General features: G+C 34.5%; 1 protein-coding gene across 1 annotated transcript in view; it reads left to right on the top strand.

The window, feature by feature from the left end:
* Positions 1 to 24,760, top strand: part of LOC149084947 (uncharacterized) — a 97,892-nt gene that overhangs the window by 31,445 nt on the left and 41,687 nt on the right. Inside the window, exons 5-9 of the mRNA XM_089232692.1 lie at positions 4,761 to 4,832; positions 14,102 to 14,243; positions 14,335 to 14,495; positions 20,007 to 20,179; positions 20,319 to 20,364. Coding sequence (XP_089088818.1) covers positions 4,761 to 4,832; positions 14,102 to 14,243; positions 14,335 to 14,495; positions 20,007 to 20,179; positions 20,319 to 20,364 — 594 coding nt within the window. The remainder of the gene's footprint in view (positions 1 to 4,760; positions 4,833 to 14,101; positions 14,244 to 14,334; positions 14,496 to 20,006; positions 20,180 to 20,318; positions 20,365 to 24,760) is intronic.

The following is a 24,760-nucleotide window of genomic DNA, read 5'->3' on the forward strand; positions in this document are numbered from 1 at the left end:
TTATTATCAAAAATTAATGGCTGCAAATAATCAAACACAAGTTTTCACTGGTGATTACAGCTAATTACTGGATTATCATTTTCACGGTGACATATGTATATAATATTTTGTATTTGTATGATATAATGGTATATACACTGCTCAAAACAATTAGGGGAGCAAGCAAAAAAGTGAAGAAAACCGTGCGAGACAGCCACGTATTGGCATACAACGGACAGTACACGCGTATCAATGCGCAATACAGAAAAAAGACGTAAAAAAAATTTGGAATTAAGCTTTAATTCTTTGAAAATATGGAAAAAACATGAAAAGATGATTTAGGGCAATAATTTGGTTACATGTAAACGATAAAAAAAGTACTGTTTAGACATGATGCATGAGTTTTAATAGGACGTGTGGTCTCCTCGAACAGCTAAGACTGCTGCACACCTGTTTGCCATGGATGGGATGAGGTTATCGATCAGACTTTGGGGAATACTGTTCCACTCCTCAAGAAGTGCAATCTGCAAGTCTCGGACAGTAACAGGCGGCCTTGGTCGCGCAGCAATGCGTCGTCCGAACATGTCCCAAACATGCTCGATCGGATTCAGGTCAGGAGAGCACGCTGGCCATTCCATATGCTGTATTGTTTCAGCTTCAAGCATGTTCTCCACCAGACGAGCTCTATGCGGTCGGGCATTATCATCCTGGAAAACAAAGGAATCTCCAATGGCTCCAGCGTAAGGGATGACATGAGGTCGCAGTATCTTGTCTGCATACCTTCGGGCCGTCAAAGTGCCATTCCGAATGATATGCAGGTCCGTACATCCGCCTATGCTGATTCCACCCCATACCATCCAACCAGCTCGTCTGTATTGTGACCTTTCACGAATGAATGCGGGGTTATTTCGAGTGCCCCTGTCCCTCCATACCAGAACACGTCGGGTGTCACACTCCAGACTGAATCGGGACTCGTCTGTAAACAGCACTTGGCTCCAATCATGTTGCTCCCAATCTCGATGTTCAGCAGCCCATCTTCTTTGAGTCGCACGGTGGCGTGGGGTCAATGGAATGCAGACCATTGGCCTACGTGCATAGAGCCCTCCCTCATGAAGCCGATTACGTACTGTTTGGCTGGACACCCTTCGTCCTGTTGCCAAGAACAACCGTCTTTGCAGCTGCATAGAATTCTCTGTTCTGTTTCAACGGGCTGTTAACCATATATACCGGGCATCAGTTGCTGTAGTGGCGCGTGGCCGACCTTGCCCTGGTCGACGTCTAACATTTCCTGTTTCTTGGAATCGATTCCACAATTCCACAGCCTTGCAACAACACTTCTGGCTACTCCAACAGCGTCCGCGACACTACGTTGTGTTTGCCCGGATTCCAGTCTGCCTATAACACGCCATGCCATGGATTCTGGTAAATCACGTTGTTGAGACATCCTCAAGTCACCTTGTCTCAAAAAAAAATACTGCGCAATCGAATTTCACAGTTACGGCAGTAAAACAGACGTTTCTGCAACATCCCGATTTCTGCCCTTATCTCCTTTTTCTGGTTTTTGACATCATGAACTTTGATTTGCATATGAAGTTTTCTTCTTCCGTTTCCCGCTAGGCTTTAAATTATGGATGATTCATTTTATGTTACTTATCGGTATACATCTATGCGTAATTTTGTTAAAACCACGTGCTTCCCCTAATTGTTTTGAGCAGTGTAGTATTATAGACAAATGCTTAGCTACAGTATCAATTAAAAAAGTTTCTTCTAATCATTTTCTTAATCCGTTTATCAACAGAGATATTATTCATCTAAAGAGAAAAATCTGCCAAATTTCTTTCAAATATAAAACCAACAAATCCAATTCACTTAAATCCGTAATTTCAGCCTATTCAGAAACCTCATTTTGGCCTAAAAGACCAAATACCTCTCTTATTTTATACTAATACTAATTTTTTGATTCTATTTACAATTCACCCCCAATATCTTTCTCCAAACAGGGTATTCTATAAAATTATTGAAAAACTGAAATCTTGTTCTGTTGGCCCTAATGACGTTCCAAATTCCATTCTTAAATTCTGTGCTGATGAAGTCTCTTAATTTTGTTCAATGTTTCACTAAATACTGTTATCCTCCCCAATGACCGGAAAATCAATAAAATTGTTCCTGTCCACAAATCAGGTTCACTTTCCATTCCCCTTAACTTTAGGCCAATAGCAATCTCCTCTTCCTCCTGTAAAATCTTTGAACATATTGTAGCAAAAGAAATCTGTATTCACTTAGACTCCATCAACTTTTTTTCCCCCAACCAACATGTCAGCTGACCTACGTTGGAACAAACATGTTGACTACGTTTACCAGAAGTGTCTAAACAAATTTTTCTTCCTCCACCGCAACTTTATACACTCCACTCAGGATATCAGACTAGTCTGCTACTAAACTTATATCTCCCCTGTTCTTTCTTACACTGCTGAAATCTGGGACCACTACACCTCCAGTAATATAGACAAACTTAACCTTCTCCCTCTCTCTACTCTTTGTCTCATTTCTCGATTAACCTTGTTATATAAAATTTTCCATCGTCAATTCAACATAGATACTTCTGGTATCTTAGCCAAACCATCCTGCATCTCTAGAAGACTCGATCATTCCCTTAAAATAAAACCTATTTTTGCTGCCACTGACTGCTTTAAATACAGCTTCTTTCCTCATACCATTGGTGAATGGTACAAACTCCCAAGCTCTATTGTTGATTCCCCCACTAATTTTTTGTCCAATATCAAACAATATCTTCGTCATTTTCAATCGCATCCTCTTGTACAATCCCCAGGGCCAACAATATTGTATAAATGAAATAAATATGCATTAAAAATAGTGAAAATATCCCCTAAAAATTCTGAAACATGATGTTGAAAATATAAAAATACGCATTAAAATTGACTGCATTGATTGTACCTACAATTTAAAAGAATGATTAAAAAATCCAAAACACATATTGAAAAAAGATTAAAAAAACAGTTAAAATATGCTAATTTGGCAAAAAAATATTTAGTTTTCAGAAAACCCATCGTATAATGCACTGCATATTATTAAGAAATAATTAGAAAATATTCTTACACAAAACTATTAACTTACTTTGTCATGTTCTGTCTCCTATCCTGCATTAGAATTTTATTAGCAGAAAATGTTCTTTCTACATCCACAGAGCTTACGGGGCAATATTTGTAATATTTGGCTTTTGATTCTTGAATTTCAGATGGTAATTGGACATCTTCACCATTCAAATAACTGTTAATTGTCTGCAATGTCTGAAAATCTGAATTTTTCTTTTATGGTCTCTCCCATAGAATCTAGAATGTCTAAAATGTGTTTTTCAGCTTCTTTTACTTCTTTGTATGGCTGCGTTTAGTGAAAGACCCCGGGTTTCTAATTTGGTTATGCTGCTTGGTAACACAAAACAAATGTGTTTCAATGAGACACAAATCTCTTCTAAGTGTTTTGCTGGAAAAAATCTCTTTCATGTCAATTATGGCAGACGAATCATTATCGAAAGAGACAGCCACTCTTTTTATGTTATCAAACTTTTCAGAATAAGTAATGCTGCTTCCACCCACATTCCCATTCTAGTCAAAACAGTCTTGGGTGGCAGGGAGATGTTTGGAAACGTTTCTTTGTACATTTTAGATCGCAATGAGTCTTTCACAAATATTTTTTTCATTGATGAAATTACTTTGTTCACTGACACATTCAGCTCTCTAACTTTTTCTGCAATGCAATGCAACCCGTGAGCTAAGAAAGTCATGTGTACAAGGTTAGGGTAAAACACTTCGAGTGCTTTTCCAGCTTTCACCATGTCAGGGCAGCATCACTAATAAGGACATTTTCACAAGAGGAATTGCTTCTCGCTCATAAAATGCACAAAGAATTATTTATAAATCTAGCAATTTCGGAATGATCCACGTTTTCAAGAGCCTAAAGTACCAAAAGATGTTTAGAGGTGTCGTGAGTTCGATACCCGGTTCGTCCTTGTCAGAAAACTTTCCTGACACAGGGGTACAACAGAAACGGCGACGTGACCACATAAAAGATTGTTACTGCCGGGAGTCCTACATCGAGGGGTTAGCGCACCAACCTCTCAATGAGTATAAAAAAAACATGCCGGCCATTCGGAATCGGCAATAAATTGTAGGTCCCGGTCTAATTAGCCCTTGCGTGCAGAAAATGACCGTGGTGCGACAAAAGTGGTCAAATGGTCCGGGCTATAATTATGAATAAGAGCACTCAGCTTCCACTGAGTGACAACACGTACAGAAAAATGTTATCATTGGACATGGCACTCATAGCTATGCTTTGTTGCTATGGTTTTTTTTTTAAAACAAAAATCCTCAATATTTTTGTTTGCATTGGTAACAGACCTTATGAGTAGGAAGGAAATAAATCAAAATGTTTGAACAGCTTGGTGCAAAAAAGAGAGAAATTTCACAAATTAAACAAGCAAATTTCATTTTAGTATTTTATTTGCTTCTAAGCCCTTTATTTTAGCCTTAATTCATCAATTAAGTTTGTTTACCCATCAGGACTTGATAGTGATACTAACATTCAAAAAGTTTTGTGTACTGGAATGGGTTTAGTCCACTTTATTTCTGATAAACAAGGTTCTACTATGTTTTTAATTTGAGTCCCATTTGTGTAAGCTCTAAATTTGTTTTTTAAAAACATCAGTGCGGCTGTAAATATTTCATGAAATACATCACACTAATTGCAATGTTATTTCTTTTCAGTATGTTTTACCAGGCATTATTCATATATTCAGTCAAAATCCTGAATCATTGTATCCCAAGGATGGCCCAATCGTAAGATGAAAGAACATTTTTTATTCATGTTTTTATTTTATTTTTTTTTTTCACCAACTTTACTTGAAAGTAATTTAATGATGTTCTTTCTGTCAAACATTATAATATGGTTCATGGGTAGAAACGAGAAGGTTCACATTTAAATTCACTCATTTGAGCTGTTTTTTTTCTGACCTCACGTAGAGTGTGATATTTCAATTTTAGTGCATTCATACCTCAGCTGACAAAGATACTTTGTTCCAAAATCACATTCATTAGCTGAAATGTGATTTCACATAGGTTTCTATGTAGAATCATTTAATTCATTCTAGGTATGGATCAAAATTCAAAGATAAGTTTTTAAAACACTAAAAAGTACTGTAAAATATACAAAACTTATCAAAGGCTGAAATGAACAGATTCACTGTTGGATGTAGGTGAATTTAAAGGATGATGAGATACTGAAGATCTTTTTATTTTACACTATCTACAAATAGAGAGAAACGATGTCACTCTCCGCTGTTCATATGAAGTACGAAAGCCTGGATAACCAAGCGATAACCAATCGAGATGTAGTTCGGAAAGAAAATTCACATTCCTCTGTGGGGAGTCCACATCTACCGAACTACATCTCGATCTCCGCTTGGTTATCCTGGCTTTCGTACTTCATACTATCTACAAAGCAAAGTCGGGTTTGTAGGTATCCTCTTATATGTGATGTGATCAGCTCATTTCTCTGTCTCATGTATGCAGATTTAAAAGATAATGTCCTGGAATGTCCCTACAGACCATTCAGTTTGATGTTAATTGTACTTTGCAATGATAGAACGTGTGCACTGAAAAGATTCAAGTCGAAACAAATATTTGATTTTATTGTCAACTATATCTATATTATTATTATTTGCACAACTATCTATTATTATTTCTTATGAAACCTCCTGATGATGCCAACTGCTGGTGTTTAGTAAAATGAACTCATACAGATGACAGCCTTTTGCACCCAGAAATTCTTTTCTGATTGACAACAACCTGAAAACCTTATGAAGTACTTATTCAAGTCTAGATTATTTTTTTCTTATACATTTTCAGGGTTCGCACATCCTTACAAACTCCTTAAAAACTCCTAACTTTTCATTTCCCTCTGGAAGGGCCCTTATAACTCCTTACTTTTTGCAGCCACTCCTGAAAAAGTCCTTATTTCTTTTTCTCTGAAGGGATGATCTTTCTTAGAGTAGTCATTCCCCATGGTGATGAATAGCATTGCCTAGCAAAATAAGAGGAAGCTTCCCCTGAATATAAAGAGGAAGAAAAGAGAAAAAAAAAACGCTCTCTCCCTTTGTAATAGGAAATGTGAAAGCAGGGGATGGGATTGGAACATCCAATGGTTGTGCATACCTGCCAACCGTTACGATTTTGTCATATTTAGTAAATTAGTATGATTATACGCTTTTACTTCTAAAAATACGATTTTTTACCGAATCGCTAGTGTTGACGTGTTTTCCTGCCTATGTCGCAAACTGGTCAGCGTTGGAAATCGATGGTCCATAGAACGACATCACTCCGCTGAACCAGTAGCCGAAAACTCCCCCATGCCCGGCGGTGAGAAATTTTTTAAAAAAGTTTTTACTTATGTGGCGAAACAATGTCTCAAACCTCCTATATTACGCAGTATACTGAGTGCAGACCTCGCAGCTTTCCTATTTTTCCTACTATTTTCCTACTTTCACCGCAATCGCCTTTTTTTTTACCGCAATTCTCTCCTACTATTCCTATTTTATCCCTCCTTCCCTTTTGCTTACAGCCAATATCTCACTACAAAAATTCTGAAAAACCGCAAAATGTCACTGCTTTCCGCAGTTTTTTTAATGTGTTTTATGTGTGTTATTCACATTACAACTCGCTACTGAAAAAGAAGAGGGGACAAAAAATTTCAGTTCCACTGGAGTAGGGGGCGAGGACAAGCGTATCTTTTCGCCGCCGCGCCTTAAAGTGCTAAAAACTGAAGTCCAGTGGCGAAAGCGAATCTGTTTCGCAGATCGGTTGCCGTAAATAAAAAGGCAAAAAAAGGGAAGAGGAACAGGCTCTATCCACACAGAAGAGATTCCATGAGAGAGACAATGGGTTTATCTCTCCTGGGATCCCGTAACGAGCATTCATCCCTGAAGCCAGGTTTTCGTAGGAGTAGGCTTTTTGCGGCGCATGAACCTAACTGGATCATTTCGTGTCGGCAGAAATGAGTTACATAATGACGTTATGCATTTGCGTTTTCCAAGCGTGGTGCATCAGCTCAGGACGGCTATATAGTATATGACCCTGGCGTCATCTACTCTATCGGCTGCATGCTCCGGTTTAAAGGGAAGAGACACAACACGAAAATGAAGAGAAGATCGCTGAAACGCGCAGCACACGACGCTTAACTCCTCCAGAAGCAGTCTGCCAATCACGATCGGCGTAAAGCGCTGTCGTGAGCCATATTGCGCTCTGTAGGAAAACAGTCATACTGCTTTTCATATTGATGAATAGATGGCGTGTGGCGCTGCATAGAAAACCTGCTAGTAAAACCCGGCTTTTAAAAGTGACAGCCCGAGCCACGTCTGGTTTTACAGGAGGGGGGGGGAGGACTAGCCGATCAGCCGCTATAGCTGAACCCACTGTTTTTAACGTTCAGAAAATAACTTTCAGTATCTTTATGTTAGGGGTCATTCAAGTATTACGTCAGCATGGATGGGGGATTTTCGATTTGCTGACTTGATGACGTGAAGGGGGGGGGGAAAGTGTTGGATGATTCTTACGTCATCAACCACCCTTTATAAAAAATATGAAATATTCTTAATGACGTCTTATTCTGTAACAATTCGGTAAAACGAGTAAAACTTTTCACTAGTTTGTGGGCACCTGAACTAACATTCTCCCTATTGAGTCCCCTACAGAGCCACTCTAGTGATCTTCAAATACCTAGCGGATCCAAATGCTCTGGAGCTGTGCTGCGCGTCATATAAGTGATCTGTGATTATGCCCAAATCACTTAAGTAATCTGGGAATTTGCCACGGATAACTTGAGGGATGTAGAACCGCACTGATGGCAGCACCAATGCTCTAAAACTTTGTCACATGGCACTCAAGGGATCTCTTAAATGGTCTGGAATTGTGCCACGAGTCACTTAAGCGATCTGTAAATGTGTCACTTGGTTCATTGTTACAAAAATAGATTTAGGGACAGGCCACATCATAACGCCAGGGCCACATTTGGTCCGCACAGGCCGAATGTTTACCGCGGGTCAAGGGTTACCAAGGGCTTAGAGAGGTAGGGTCGCAATGAATTTCTTGAACAATTTTGAGTTCTTAGCCTTCAAATAGCATTGAAATCAACAAAAATTGATTATAATAACATATAAAGATATTTTGTTTCGAAATTGTAAAAAAATATTTTTACAATTCTTTTCAAAAATATTTTGTGGATTAAAAAAATTTTTGATCATCTAGGGGGGGAAGTCCCCCAATCCAGATTCAGATTCCACCAATAAGCGTTAGGAGGAAGAGGGCAGAGCGCTGACAGGGGGAGGGTGAGAGTTTTGCTGACTTTTTCTGACAAGAGGGGTGAGTCAAAAATTGCTGAAAATTTGCTGACCTAATACTTGAACAGCCCCTTATTTTAAAGCATACATGTGCTCAACACATGGTCTAAATGTGACCTGGGGGACAGAGCGGGGGCCATGGTTGGTCTGGAGGCCTAAATGTGGCCTGCCTCAAGTGGCGCTGGTACACTTACAGATGAATTAAGTGGCTCGTGGCAAATTCTTACTTCAATTGAGCGGCCTGTGGCACATTCCCAGATTGTTTAAGTGAGTGATTTCCGGGGGGGGGGGGGCTTTCTTTCTTTCAAACCAAGCACAACTCAGGTCTATTACCATATATGGGCAATTTACTATCTAGGAAGTTGTGCTGAAAGTGTGTGTGTGTGCCTAACAGTCTGAGTGCATATGTAGTGTGTGATTTTTCAGTGCTGCCATCTATATTTCAGAAGTGATGTGTTATAGAGATGTGTTATGATTGAATTACATTTGTACTCCTTTGTAGGTCTCTTGCTCTCTATGGAGAGACTTTTTAAAGTGGAGATCGGCTCGCATTCACGCCTTGAAGTTGGGAACCACAGAAAACCACCTTCAGCCTTTTGTAATTTTAGCAGGAAAAGTTTGCTATAAATCACTGTATCGGGCCCATAAAAAATCTGCATATTCACTTCCCGCTCCTTGGTTGGGGCTCTTGGATTTTAGTCGTTAGTGAAATGAATATGAATTACAATTTTTTGTGGTACTCATGGGGTGGGGACTCCAGGCTGGGGACTCTCATGAGGGAAGTTCACCCATTTTGGAAGGGTGCTTGATGAATCTCATTGGTGTTTTTGTTGCTTTAAGATTGTAAAATTCCTCAGTAAGCTGGTGCTTTCAAATGCCACTTTTCATATCACTTTGATGAAGTGGGACAAAATAAACAAGATATGATGTGAAGAGAAAAAGGTGTTGCCGCCAAAGGGTGCAGGAAGGCTTTGCCCCTCCTCCCAGTATAGCTATGTTCATAAACTTTTCCCCAATATTTAATTTTTAATAATTTTTTGACTCATTCACAAATGCAGATCATGTGAAGCTGTCATGACTTATAGAAGAAAAAACTGGACACGTTTTCTTAAAATTCCTTTTTGTGGCTTTTTTGGAAAAAAAAAACAATGTATAGAAAGGATTTGATTTTGTTATTTTGTAGCTTATGAGCATATTTTCATAAACAGTTTACAGTGATTTAACTCTTATTTGGTTAACATCTGCCCATTCTTTATGGGCATTATATAATATTTTATCACGTGTATATATTCTTTATAATTTTTATTAATTACATTTTTAATTGGGTTGCTGTATTTTTGAAATATATGACATCCATATTTTTATGGGCATCTTTTTCTCAGCCACCTCGTTGGGCTTTTGCCTGTTGTGGCATTGTATTTGTATCTCTCTCTGGCAGAAGTGGCCACAGCTCAAGCAAGATAAAAACAAAATTTATTGCAAACTCAGTACATCACTTTCGATTTCTTTAAATAATTTTAATACTATATACTACCGCAACTCTCTCTCTTCTTTCTTACTATACTTCTCAATACCTAATCTTGATCATCATGCTCTGTTACTGTTTGAATTTGTGTTCTCTTGTCGCTTGTTACTCACGCATACAGTCAAGGCATATCTCTTCCTTTTCAGCAGCTGAAATTCCTACCCATCATACCCTTTATTCTGAAAGTTGAAATCTTGGAAACATTGAAATAGATATTAAAGAAAAAAGACATTTAAATGAAAATCAATTCACATGTGGGCTTTTTTTATTTTATTGTCTATTGGTGTAATTTTTTTTTCGGAGAGGGCGTGGCTCCATTACATCTTAAAAACTCCTCACTTTTCATTTTGAAAATTTTGTATGAACCCTGAAGAGTTGCTGCAAATATAAATAATTTTGTAAGAAAAATCTTTGTCAGCTGTGGTTTTTATTTTGAATGATTGGAGGGGGAATGAATATCACTTTTAGAATTTTTATAAATTTGTGATGCTGTTATGAGTTATATTTTTGACTAATACGTGAAGGTTTTAGAACACTTTGGTGACAACAGAAAGCATGTATGTGGATTGATTATTTTATGAATTCTTATGATGCTGGGTAACAAATCAAAACTTGTAATTTTTGAGCCACTTCTACATCTATATTTTTGAGAAGAGGGAAAATTTGTTTGCAAATTAAAAATAAATTTGGATATGTACCCCACCCCCTTTTTTTTGCTGTAAAACTTGTAAGTTATGAAGTTTGCCATGACCCCTTAAAAACTGCTTGAAACTCGTTAAAAACTCCTTATTTTTCATTTTGAAAATTTTGCATGAACGCTGATTTTTCTCTTAGCCTAATCATTCATTTTTCATGAAATGATCTGAAAGCTTTTGAAAGAGAAATAGAGTTACAGAAATTGATTCTGAGGCGAACATAAATTAAATGAGTAAAGGCAACTCTGATTATGATAGTGGGAAAATTCAGCTTACAACACTGCTAAGTTATGTTAGCCTGTGCATCCATGGTAACAAAAAGGTTCGTTAGCCAAATAAGATGACGTGTTTTGTGCTGGGTCTAAAGTTAAAAAGAAAGAAACCGCAACATCTGTTTTTTTGAACAGTAGTTCTTTATAATACATGTTCAGCTTTTTTTTTAAAATTGAAACTGTGAGGCTGTAGATACTTGTGAATATGAAAATAATTTTGAAAAAATGAGGTACTCGTATTCTAAACAAAAAGTAGCTACATCAGAGAAAAATAATTTTAAATGTTTCCAGAGTTCAGAAGAGGTCAGAAAAGAAAATGCTTTGCACGTATGCAAAGCATTTAAGTAATAATTAACACTTTCATTTTTTTAGACAAATGTAAGGGTGCCTTTTTGATTGGTCATGTTACCCAAGCATTTTTGATTTTACAAATCAAAAAAATATTTAGGTGCCAGTGGAATTTTCTAGGAGCCAACCATAATTTTTCCTTGTGAAAAACAGTCCTAAATATTGTTTTCCAACTTTTCTGGCACTTTATGGCCCCTTCTTATGTTAAAAGAGAGATTGCAATGAAATCAGATATTTTTGTGTGATCCTTTATACTCCAATTTAGCAATCACAAGTAGAAAATTTTGGGTTCCAATACAGATTTTGTAGACACCATGGCGACCTGACGCCTGAGATTTGTCAAACCCTGGCATTAGTTATGTAATTTATGCCTAATTATTTTTTGTCACACCAATGTTATTTGTGCACATGAGGGCTAATTAGATAGGATTTACGCTTAATTAATGTCAACCATATTTTTTATGGGTAGTGTATTTTTTGTTTTTTAGCTTCTTTATTATTTAATTTTGTGTTACTGTACTTGGCAATAATTGACATCCATATACAAATATAAAGTCCACAACAGGCAAAATGCCCAAAGAGGTGGCTGAAAAAAAGATGCCCATAAAATATCTGGATGTCAAATATGTCTAAAATACAGCAACATAATAGATATTTGGTATAAGCATTTTTCCCCCTTGATTTTTCGTTTTAGTCACTTCATTTGGCAATTAGCCTGTTATAGCCTTTTAATTTCTATTTGTATACATACTATTATAAATTCTGAAATTTTTGTGTTTTTCTCAGACTGCAATTTATTAAGCAACCACACTTGGAAAATTTTAGGCACAGATATTAAATTTTCAGTCACCATTGCAACCTGGGTCCTGGGATCTATGAAGCCCTGGTTTATATGTATTTCTAAAAAAAAACCAGTAAAATGTTCAAGCTTAAAATATACATTACACGCCCATTCCATAAATCCCTGCTTGCATTAACACACAGCAAAAGGGCAAGACAATTGGCTTGTGCTATGAATCCACTCTTGTAGTTAGTGGCATCTTACCCAATGGCCAAAGTCAAACAAGGGCTCCTAAACCATTGAAGTTTTTCATTAATATGCATGTACATACAATTTTTTTGTTAAATTCAATCTTTTATTGAAAAATGCTTGGGCTCAGCTCTTGAACATGTTGAAACTGCCTTGCTCACAGTCATAGGTATCGCACTAAGAATGGGAATTGTTTGCTTAATTGTGATCACATGATGCTCAGCAGACAATGTGAATGCACAAAATCTCTTTTGTATGCTAAAGCTCCTTGGAATACCATTCTGACTTATGTGGCATATTAGTACAGATTTGTGGAACATCAGTATTATTGCTGTAGTCAATCACTGTTCTCTATTTCACTTTTTTTAATGATTTCCAAGATCTCACTTGGAATGGCAAACCTGTTATTAGCTCAAAGATGAATGACAAGCCCACTCTCTTTTATAGTCGCTTTACTGTAGACTAGTCCTCATATAGAAGAATTTAGTAAAAGTGCTATTTGTATTGCAAGAAATCTCTCATTTATAAAGTCAAAATCTGTTAAAAATTTTTAAACTTTTGCTCATAATATAAGTCATCACTATTTTATCAAATTAAAATTTGTTTAATATTTTTGCTGGCCATGCAAAGTGCTCTTAAACTGTTGTTTTATGAGCTTATTAAAAGTTTTTTTACAAGTTTATTAACCTTGTTTTACTCATAATGCAAAGATTTACTGTAGTTCAAATTACAAAAATCATTCCAACAATAAGTGCCTGAGAATCAGTAGATGTAATGTTGAATCAACAATATAAAGTTAAATATGAGGACTATTTAGAGGCATAGTCTTTGTTTCTCTATTACCCATTTCAAAACTGCTACATTTGTTTCCTCATTTGTTTTGGTTTTCATTCTTTTTGTTTAGGAACCAATTTTATTGGAATTTACAGTTAATTTGATCAATAGTAGCAATCAAAGATCAAAGGTTCAATTACTTTTTTTGTATCATCTTGTTTTACTCTTTTGCAAGAAATAAAAATGAATGTGTGAAATATAAGAAAAAAAAAAAAAAACCCGCAGCAATACAGCTCTTCAGGAAAACAAAATATGATTATGCATCTTGTTGTATGCCATCATAGAAATCTAGTTCACAAATCAATTCTTTTGACTTCCTTACCATTCTATTTGACTTCTTCAATATAATTCTACATGTTATTGAGTACTTTTCAATTTCTCAGAAATAGTGAACTTCTCTTAAGTATTCAAAATAGAAGAACTGAATATTAAATTGTGAAAGCAATTGCAAAAAAAGATGTATGAAAACTAAATTGTTGCAAATATATTTATTTTTGCATCTGATACCATAGTAGTGAAATTTCACCTTATGTAGTGAAATCTTTGAATGAAGCATTATTTACATTTTAATTCCTTTTTATTTGTTGAAATTCTGTTTGAAAAATCATGTGTTTCAACATTGTCAGAAAAGTTTTTGAAAGGGAAAATGTTGCATGCTTTGTATATTCAATCAATTTAATCTTTACTTCACAGGAAAAAAATAACAATAATGTAAAAACAACAACTGCTAATATTTTTATATTTTTGGAGCTTATAGTAGACCGACAATGGGTGGCAATGGTATTGTTGTTGATGATTTCGCCACGCAAAAACGTTGGCTGCGATGTGAACAATGTTTAATGTTTTATATCATTTCTTTAATCAAATCATAATTAATATACATCTTAAATCTTATGTTTCACCATTTGGGTGATATGAAGCCTATAATAATGTATGAAATAAATGACTGGCTTGTGAAATATATTTATTATTTCAGTTTTTTATTTACTATAAATTTTTTTATTTGTCTAGGTATTGATTTTAGCCCCAACAAGAGAATTAGCCCAACAAATCAAAAATGTCTGTGATAAATTTTGCAGGCCTGCAAAATTGAAAAACACTTGCATTTTTGGTGGAGCCTCAAGAGATCATCAGTTGTGGGAAATAAAAAAGGGTGAGTTCAGTGAGTTTATATATTGAAAAAGCTCAATGTTATTGAATTTTATCTGAATTTCTCTCTATGTGAATTTATTTTTCTGCTTTAGGTCCCCAAATAATTATAGCCACACCAGGGAGACTTATTGATTTTATTGAAAATAATGTGATTCGGCTAGATAATTGTTCTTATTTAGTCTTGGATGAAGCAGATAGAATGCTGGACATGGGTTTTGAACCACAGATCAGGTCAATTCTTGGACAAATAAGAGTAAGCTTGTTATCAGATAAACTGAAATGTGTACTGCAATTTTCTGAAAGAAACCTTGAAGTGTTAAAAAAATGTTATTTCCAATGCACGATACGTTACATATGTTTTTTCCCCAATAATAGCTGTATGTCAATATGCCTGAAGGTATTCTCTGCCATTTAAGTACAAGGTCATAACAGCCAAAATGCCCAAAGAGGTGGCTTAGAAAAATACGCAACCCCCTAATTACAAATGCAATCATAAAAACTAAAAACTGTATATACATAATAAAATATTACACAATGCCCGTAAAAAATATTTATGGTTGTCTTATTCTAAGTATGGATAGCTTCTCGATTTACCCAAACATGTTTATCCTATTTCTTTTTTAAATGTGTCATTTGTATAAGAATTTACTATGCCCGGCGATAAGCTGTTGCGTTTATTAACAACCACATTAGAAAAAAATACCCTGCGACACCACAACCTAGAATTGTCTCTTACTAATTGATACTGGTGTCGCCCTTGTTAAAGCAGTCGATTGACGGCGTATTAATAATTCATTGATGTGACATATTAATAATTCATTGATGTGACATATTAATAATTCATTGATGTGACATATTAATAATTCATTGATGTGACATATTAATAATTCATTGATGTGACATATTAATAATTCATTGATGTGACATATTAATAATTCATTGATGTGACATATTAATAATTCATTGATGTGACATATTAATAATTCATTGATGTGACATATTAATAATTCATTGATGTGACATATTAATAATTCATTGATGTGACATATTAATAATTCATTGATGACACATCACCAATTTAAAAAAAACCAGTCTGTTTTTTTCAAAAAATCACATAGAAGTGGGCTAAGTATAATTTTTCATTGATGTGACATATTAATAATTCATTGATGACACATCACCAATTTAAAAAAAAATCAGTCTGTTTTTTTCAAAAAATCACATAGAAGTGGGCTAAGTATAATTTTTCCCCCTAAAAAATATATTGGTTCAATATTAGCCAAAATGTTTGATTCTTACCACATTTTCTATTCTTGGGGTACATTTTGATGGTATATCTTTGAATAGTATAAGATGATATAAGTGGTTTTTTTCAAAAAAATCTCATGAAAGTGGTCTGAATATAATTTTTCTTTCATATTAAGTATCTCAGTTGCTGAAAATTACATACAGTACCAAAATTTCTCATTCTTACTGCATTTTCTAACTTTGCGCTACATTCTGATGCTCTATCTTGAGCAAATTCATGAATGAGAATTGCATCACACATGTGGTGGTGGTGTTGTTATCTTACAAGCTTTTTTTCCTTCACAAAGAAGCAGCAACAGTAGTGACTTCACACTGTCGTGATAAAGGCAGGTGGTCTTACAATCCAAAAAGGCACCAGCTGCTCCTAAAGGACAAGGACCAGTGTACTAGTTGGTTACATTACCTCACAGACATTTTCATTTTCTTTCCATAGGAAGCAGCACATCTCGTACCATATATCGCCAACAGGCTTAATATTGAATTATTTTTTAACGTATTTTCAACATTACCCCCAGTTAATCAAGGTTCTACTGTAAAGTAGTAAAAGCTCGAAGCTGGCCAGTTTGTCAAGTGGCCGGTGATCCCTGTCCAAATAATTTTCAGTTAGAAATTCATTAGAATATGGACTGGGTAACCGTTTGGTTAGGATGTACAGTAGTAAGTGATTTATGAAAAATAATCAGCTATATAACAGGGTGATTATAATTAAAGTTCTGATTTTAAAACATGAATAAGAACTGCTGGTCATAATGGCTTGAAAATTTTCATGGGTCCATTGGATGAAGCAATGGAATTTTTTTTTTGCGAAAGAAAAAAAATACTTTAAAATATACAAAGTAGATGATGCTGTACTTGGCCAGCTGTATAATTTATTTTGCACAACCATATCATTTTGCCACTTCGACAGCATCAGTGTGTGAATAGCAGGTCTGGACAGATGCCAGAGTGACTAGAAAATCGGTTTTGGCACCTAAAATTTTAAGTGCATCATTGCTAAAATGAAGTGTAAGTATGAGACAATTTGTACGATTTCAATTTTTTTTCGATTTCGTAATAATGTATCTCTTCCAACATGAGAATCGGCCATAAAGTCCCAGGGAAAAAACATTACTCAGGATTGTTTTTCTTGATGAAAAACAAACATGCTTCTCTCTTAATGAAATTAACTGGCACCTACATTTTTTTTTGATTTGTGGAGGATAGCACAACATTTATCAAGATGCACGGTACCCACAACTTTTAACCGAATGATGGCAATATCTTGGATTCTATTTATTGTAAAAGAAAAAGAAAGGTACCATTCTTCTTCGTTTAAGACCTTCCATAAGTGTATTAAATTCATTTTTTCTTAAGGGGGCATCTAGATGTTGAAACTAGATCCAACTTTTGAAAGTTCAATGGTAACCCCATTTTTTTCTTCCATATTTAGATTCAGTATCTCAAGAAATGCCGAAATACCAAATTTCATCAATTTTGAACGAATGGTTAGTGAAATATAAATTATTGAAAAATGAGTGTCGTAATGTTAAACGGAAACATCTTGTTTTTGAGCATAATTGCTGAAATAATATTGGTATCTCATTAATTTTTATATTAAATGATAGATTCTAATGAGCCAAATATAATTTTATTACTCATTTTGAATTTGGCTTTTTTTTAAAGTATGAATTACGAATTATTAAAACATATTTTAAAAATTTATGAATAGCAGCATACATTAATTTTTACTTCATTCGAATCAGCATAGTCAAAAACCCAACAGAATCAATTTTCATTCCAATCTGACCTCTTTCGCAAGATACGAGTGATTATATGGAAATGACCACTTTTAGAGACCATATACTAGATATTTGAAACTCATTGAAAAATGTTTCATAACAAATTATGCGAAAATGTTTAAATATGAAGCTCATAACTTTACTGAAATGGGTAATGTTTTAAGTATATGGTGATACGATAAATAAGTCATCCATCCAGTTTTTTTTTTCAAACATTTTTTTTTCTTTTTAAAAATTCAAGTAAACAAATAAACAACGAAATTTTGAAATTTTTCACCATTTCAGAAATTCGTTTCATTCCTTAGACAATATTCATGAGCTGAAATGGTAAACATAATAACGTGCAAAGAATTCACAAATTAATACCAGACAATTAAATTGATGTTAATATTTATGGAGATAATAATCAATAAATAACTCCCAATAGCGTAAATCATCTTAGTGCCCGCCAAGTTTAGGGTAGTGGTTATTGGTGGAGACGTCTCTGCTAAAGCCACGGCATTTCGTTTCATCTGTATTTTTTTAGCATTAAAAATTGAGGAATTGCAAAATGAAACAAAATTATAATATAAAATAGTGCAATGTTCAACGGAAAATTCTTATATTTTTTTTCTGAATTCATGAAATTGTCATCACAAACAATTGCTTTGTGACACATCGTTTGAAATAATTATGGTATAAATATTCATTCAATCTCGGATATAAAGTCACTAAAATGAAGAGTAATAAAAAAAAGTTTTTTTTTTCACCTCCATAAAATAGAAACTATTTATTTTTTAGCAGCACTAAATCCAAGCACTCGCGTAGCATATGCGGTATTTATCGTTCGAAACTTGTTTGGTGTGTCTTTTTTCCCCTTGCAATCAACCTTGAGAAATTCAGTTTCTCAATGTTGAGAGCGTCCCCAAACACATTTTTACTCATATCTCTCTCATTTTTATACTTACAGCGATGAAATTTAATTTTTAGGGTAAATGCAATGCGATAAATCAGATAAGATGAAAAAAAATAGGGGTTTACATTGAAGATTTCGAAGTTTGAACAATAATAAATATGTAGATGACCCCTCATCAAGACAAATTGCACATATTCGGGTAGAAAATCACAAACCATAATTTTTGGTGAAAACTGCCTCATTCCACAACTTTTTAGAACCCAAGATGATGCCATCGTTCGGTTAAAAGTTGTGGGTACTGCACATTGCAATCCCAGTGAAGTAGTTGCTAAAGAACCATTTTTACAATAACAACATGATACAGCACCTGGCTGCCATGTTTACCTGAATATAATGAGAATACGCTACTATAACCCTTGCAACTTTTGACTTTGTGGATACCCCAAAATGTCATGTGCAATGGTGAGATTGCAAACTTCACACACATCATTACCATAACATACTCTGATCCGTAGTTGAACAAGCTTTTTTGCGCTTCAACCTCACAGTTAGATTACAGTGGACAGCATTGTTAACATTTCTTGCATAAGTTGTAGTTTTTTTTAAATGACTTCATGTTTGTGATGTTTCCATGAATTATGAAATCATGCCATGCTCATTGCATTATCATTTTGCCTTGACTGGCTGTCATATCCATTCTGCGAGCAAATTTCTCATGTGTTGGATGAGTACAGCGTCATCTATTTTACATTTTAAAGTATCCCCCCCCTTTTGCCATACAAAATTCCATGGCCTCAAGAACATTCATGCAGATTTTCAAGTCATTCTGACCAGTGGTTTTTATTTTACAGTGTTTTGAAATCAGAACTTTAGTTATAATCACCCTGTATATAATTGCTAATTAATCTGCATTAATTATGCTTGATTCAACACATTGTATTTGCCTAGTTTTTATCATAGTTTTTGCAACATAGCATCCTAATTAAGCGTATTGAAAGTAACTGGAAAAAACATCTTTATTATAGGGTTAGTAATAACATTGAGAATTCTCAAACACAAAGTATTTCCTTGAGTTAGGTTATGAAATAACTAAATTGCAAAAGTTGGCTTTTATTAAAATGTAAGCAATATTTATAGATTAATTAATGTGGGAATTGTGTTAATTACATTAATAAATATTTTATTTCAATTAATTATTAGAAGTTTGAATGATTTTTCAGAAATTTTATTGTTTTTGAAGTAAATGCTATTAATATAAATACAATGCCACAACAGGCAAAATGCCCAACGAGGTGGCTGAGAAACAAAAAAACATTGTTTTTTAGTTGTTTTTTTTTTACCACCCCTGGTAAACATAGTACGTAATACAATATGGTACATTTAGTTCCTTAGCAAACAAATTGAACAGCTCATTCACAACATATCTTATAGAATAGATTATAGTAAAAATATAATTTGAATCAGTCTGAAAACTTTCTCTCTCTGATCCTTCTAGTTTCATACAATGTCCAGCCATAATTTTGAGCATTATCTTATAATGGCTAATACCCATTTTCATGTACTAAACTATGCACAGTCTTCATCCCTATTTCACTCAGTATATTGTAAAATGAATGACACTCGTTTATCAATTTAGCTCTTATACAGTCCACAAAAGTAATTCTTAGTGAAATATAACCTGCAAACTGAAAAATGTGCACTCACAATGTGCTGCAGTGAAAAAAAAACCATATCATATAGATAATTGCACCAATATTTTAATATTGATTATTTTTTTTCCAAGTCTGATCGACAAACATTGATGTTTAGTGCTACTTGGCCCCATGCAGTTCGCCATTTAGCCAGAGATTTCCTGATGGATTTCGTTCAAGTCAACATTGGTGCAACCCAGCTTACAGCGAATCATAATATCACACAAATAGTTGATATCATTGATGAATCTGAGAAGTTTCAAAAGTAAATGGTTTTTAAAATTCATATTATCTATTTTTGTTTTGAAACTACTTTTAACTTTAGTATTTTCAGAACCTTTTAATCTAAAATATTTGCTTCCAATTGAGACTTAAATTTTTAATTTAATTTTTTTTTCAATTAGATTGGTTACACTTATGACAGATATCATGGAAACTAATGATTACAAGGTATTTATATGTATTTGCATCATCAGTTATAATTTGCTCATATGATTTTTTTATAGCACAGTTATTTTATGCATATAAAATGACAACCACATTAGTGCCAGGTGGTTGTAACATAACCAAAAACTATTGCATAGTTGTATGCAACCACCTTAATTGCACATTTCCTTGTGAAAGTAGAATTGACAGTGTTCCAATCACAATATCTAGGACAAATGACCTTCAGTTTGTATGTGAAATTAATTGTGACAAGAATAGATAGTGAGACTCCTTCAATGTACTTATTAGTTTCATGAAAAAAATTCCTTACAAAATTTTGTGATGGCCTAATAGTCAACATTTTTTTTTTCAAATGTTTGGCACAAATTACAGTATTTCTCTAGATAAGCAATGTATCACTTATATATACAGTATAACTCCCATATAATGATACTCAAGGGATTGTAGGAAGTATCACTATACAGGATTTATCATTAGAGATATAATATATCAAAACTCTATGGGAAGTGTTTTAGAACCAGAGAGTAATACTATTATATAGACAATAATCATTATACAGGAGTTTTGCCATATTTTCTAAAATATAACTCTAAAGTTATAGTGGTTCTTAGGAGGGTATTTCTGAGAGAAAATAGAATTGGAAAATGTTTCATGATGCAATCATATAACAAGATGAGTAAATGTAAATTTAAGTTTACTGGGAATGTGTGAGATGTGAATCAAAGTTTAATGGAGGTGAAGTCCAGTAAAAAGATTAATAACAACTATTTTAGAGGCTCACTCAAGGGGAACATTATTACCATAGAATCAATGACCAATGTTGAGACCGTAGTTGTGCATACAAACATATTCAATGACAATAAAATCAAAGCCTCTGAGACTCAGATGCTGGCAAAATGAAGACAGTTTCTTTCCTCTAATGTACAGAGAAGCCATTGAAATATCTAAACAAAATTTGTACAATCAAAGAGAGAAGGGAGATGAAGCTCAGCAGAATGTGGATCTCTGCTCTGAAAAACTTGAAATCCTCTCTATTCTGTGACAACTCTAAGTTCTAATGTCCTCTATAACAATGCTTCCTAATGAGAATGTCTCTAAAAATGTTTGCATTATTCATCTCTAAAGCATCCAACATTTTTGGGAAGAAATCAGTGTAAAAGATTGAATTTTTATTGACATCTTGCATCTCATGTTCTTGTTGTTGTCCAACTAATTATGCACTATGGAAACAGTTATCGTCCTTTTCTGTTGCCAAGAAAACATTTGAAAGAGGACCAAGCAGCTAATTCATGATTGCTCAGGTTGGTACTGAAAGTTGGATTTTTCAACAGTTTCTTGATTTGAGGTCTAACAAATATATATATATATATTTTATATAGATTCATATTCGACATCCATATTTTTTATGGGCATCTTTTTTCAGCCACCTCATTAGGCATTTTCTCTGTTGTGTCCTTTGTATTTTAGGTTGCCTTCTCTGAATTTAAGAAATATTTAATTCAAATGATCAAAAGCCTGACCCTTTTAAGAAACTGTTACAAAATTCTTCATTAGGCCAAACTTGATATGAAGTGGTGGTAAAATGTTCGTACACAGCTCTCAAACCAGTATAGTATTTTTTTTATATTATCCTTTTCAATGCTACTGGAGACAATCAGATATATCAGAGTCATGCTTTCATATGTTTCTCTTATGCCCACTGCACTAAGTCATAGGCAAAGAAGGAAGCTTGTAGCCATTATGCAATAATACTGCTTTAAAACTGATTTTGAGTCAATAAATAGTCACCCCTTCTGTTATGCTGAACATCCATTTCCTATCACCAGTTCATTTATGCTGGTACACACGCACGTAGAAAAGCTGTTACATCATGATCTAAAATTAGAAATCTTTGTTTCTTCAGCTAACATTTCCAGTTACATTTTCTATCTTTACATTTTTTCGACCTAGAACTCAAAATTTCATCTTGTCTTAATTGCAAAAGCTTTAAATTGCATTCAGGTCCTTCTATTAATTTTATAATGTATGGTTCAATTTTATAAATGTATACCGGCATATGGCATGAAATAAAGGATGCAAACAACACAAAAAAAACCTTGAAAAATTCTAAAAATATAAATTATGTTAAAACCTTGTGTTTTAGCTCTTTTTTAAGGACAGATTCGGTTTCTATAACCAAAAATGCATAAGGATAAGTGTATCACATGCCAGATACAAAATGGCTATTGACAAATGTAATTTGCAGCCAAGGGACTTAAGGCATCACTTTTTATATTCAGGACAGTACTGTGCATTGGTTTTTGGTTCAGGCCTGGTGTTTTTTTGGTGTTATTCTCTTTCCCATTTTGTGCTCTACATATTATGTCTGATTTTTGTAATTCTGGTTGTACTTTGCCCTCATATACTACAGCCTTTTAAGAAAATCTGGAAATTTTCAAACTTTTTCAGATTCACAGCCTTGTATATTTTGAGTTTTTGAGATACAGACTTGGAGAACTCAAGATATGTTATAACACATACGTCTAAAATAGTGGGTTCATTTTGCATGCTGTCAGCAACCTCTAGCTGCCATGAATGTCAAAGTGATACTGCTACAAATTTTCACCCTGCCTCTTTAAAATGAGACCAAAATGGCTTTGCTATATATGTTTTTAGTTGAGTTGAAATTATTACAACAAAAACTGTCACTCATTTGAGTGCGGTTGCCTCCCCACACCCGGCATCAATTTTAAAGATGTTTTCACGTCATAAACCTTAGTTACATCCAAGGACCCCTGACCTTCTAGCTTAATTTTAGAATGTCTGTTCAAGCAATGTCATGTATTGAAAGGGGAAAAAACTTTTCTACTCAACTGGGCCCCAGGTGCCATGGGTTGAATAGATATGGGAAACTAACAAAGCAAACGGAAACTTGAGACAACGGGTGAGAGTCTATTTCAATTTCTTTTTTTTAAGGTCCTTAACGACCATGGAAACTAAGCGCTAGTGCAAATCAAATGCTAAGTTAAACTCCTGTAGGGATCCGACTCCCTATCTCTGCATGGTCTGGGCAGGACGACTGACACTAAATGACCAATGGGGTGGAGGCACTGTTTGGTGAAAGGAGAACTATGTCCATACCACGGACAAAACTCAAGATGAAGGAAGTTATTCAAGAGTTAAGAGGAGGTGCAGATGTTGAATAAAAAACTTTAAGAGAAAAGATTGAAAAAATCCAAAAGAGAACACAATGAGTCAAAGATGGAGTGAAGTTTCAAGAGCCTCATGGAAGATAAAGAGATATAAAACTCTCAAAAGAGAGTTTGAAAAATCCCAAAAAGAACTAGGCCAGGTCCAGGATAGATTTATTGTCCAGAGACAATATGTTGACAGGCAAGTATGTTTCTGAATAGAGCCATGATCACATGCTGGCAAGTCAGGAAAAGATTGATGAAGATATGGTCAAGAAATTGACAGAAGCCAGGCAATAAAAATTTTGCAGAAAGGGTTTTATCTTATTTCAAATTGTTTTGACAAGTTTCAACCTATACTCCATGATTCAGTGCCTATATTTAAAGTCTTAAAACATTTTCTATTTTTCTCCTACAAGTTCATAAAAACAATTTTCAAAGGGAAAAAAGAACAAGTTAATTAAAGTTTTATGAGACACTGGGATATTTATTTAAAATACGTGAATTCTTGAAAGAATAAATGCAAATAATGCTAAAAAAATGAGTGATACATGCAAATATTTATATATTAGAGAGTAGCACACCTAAGGCCGAACACATACTGGGGAGTTAACAAAGAGAGCGATTTCAAAAGAGAAAACATCGAGATCAGCATCGATGTCCCGTAACATACTGAGGAGGCAAAGGAGAGTGAAAATAACCGCAGGCGTTCTGAAGGGTAAAGAAGAAAAGCCTTTGAGCGGGAAACGTGACATCTCGCCAACTAGTAACCCTACCAGCCTGTTCATGCCAAATCAATCAGTTTGGCAATATTGGAGGATTCCGATAAACCAGCGGTTCTCAACCAGTGCCCCGTGCAAACTCCTAGGAGTTCCGTGGCCACTCGAGGAAAATAAATAAAAAAAAACAGTAAATTTGAAAAAAATAATTAATATTTTTGAATAATAAAAATAAGTCAGAAACTTTGATGAATAAATAAAAAAAATAGGTGTCTGGGCTCCGCCATAGAAATTACATACCGGAAAAGGGCTTCGTGGGTCAAAAAAGGTTGAGAAACGCTGCAATAAACGCGTTAATCCTCAAAAGACTACAAGTCCTGTTTATATATGTTTTTAATGACTTCTTGTATCAAACCGTTGTTTCGAATATTATTGCACAATATGTATAAAGATTGAAATAATTATACTTCAATCAAGATAGAGAGACAATACAATTAGTTAGACACTGAA

This window comes from Pholcus phalangioides, unplaced genomic scaffold (assembly GCF_987345545.1).
Source record: "Pholcus phalangioides strain wild (caught in Gottingen) unplaced genomic scaffold, Ppha-v1.0 ptg000007l_1, whole genome shotgun sequence".
In the NCBI taxonomy this organism is placed as follows: domain Eukaryota; kingdom Metazoa; phylum Arthropoda; class Arachnida; order Araneae; family Pholcidae; genus Pholcus; species Pholcus phalangioides.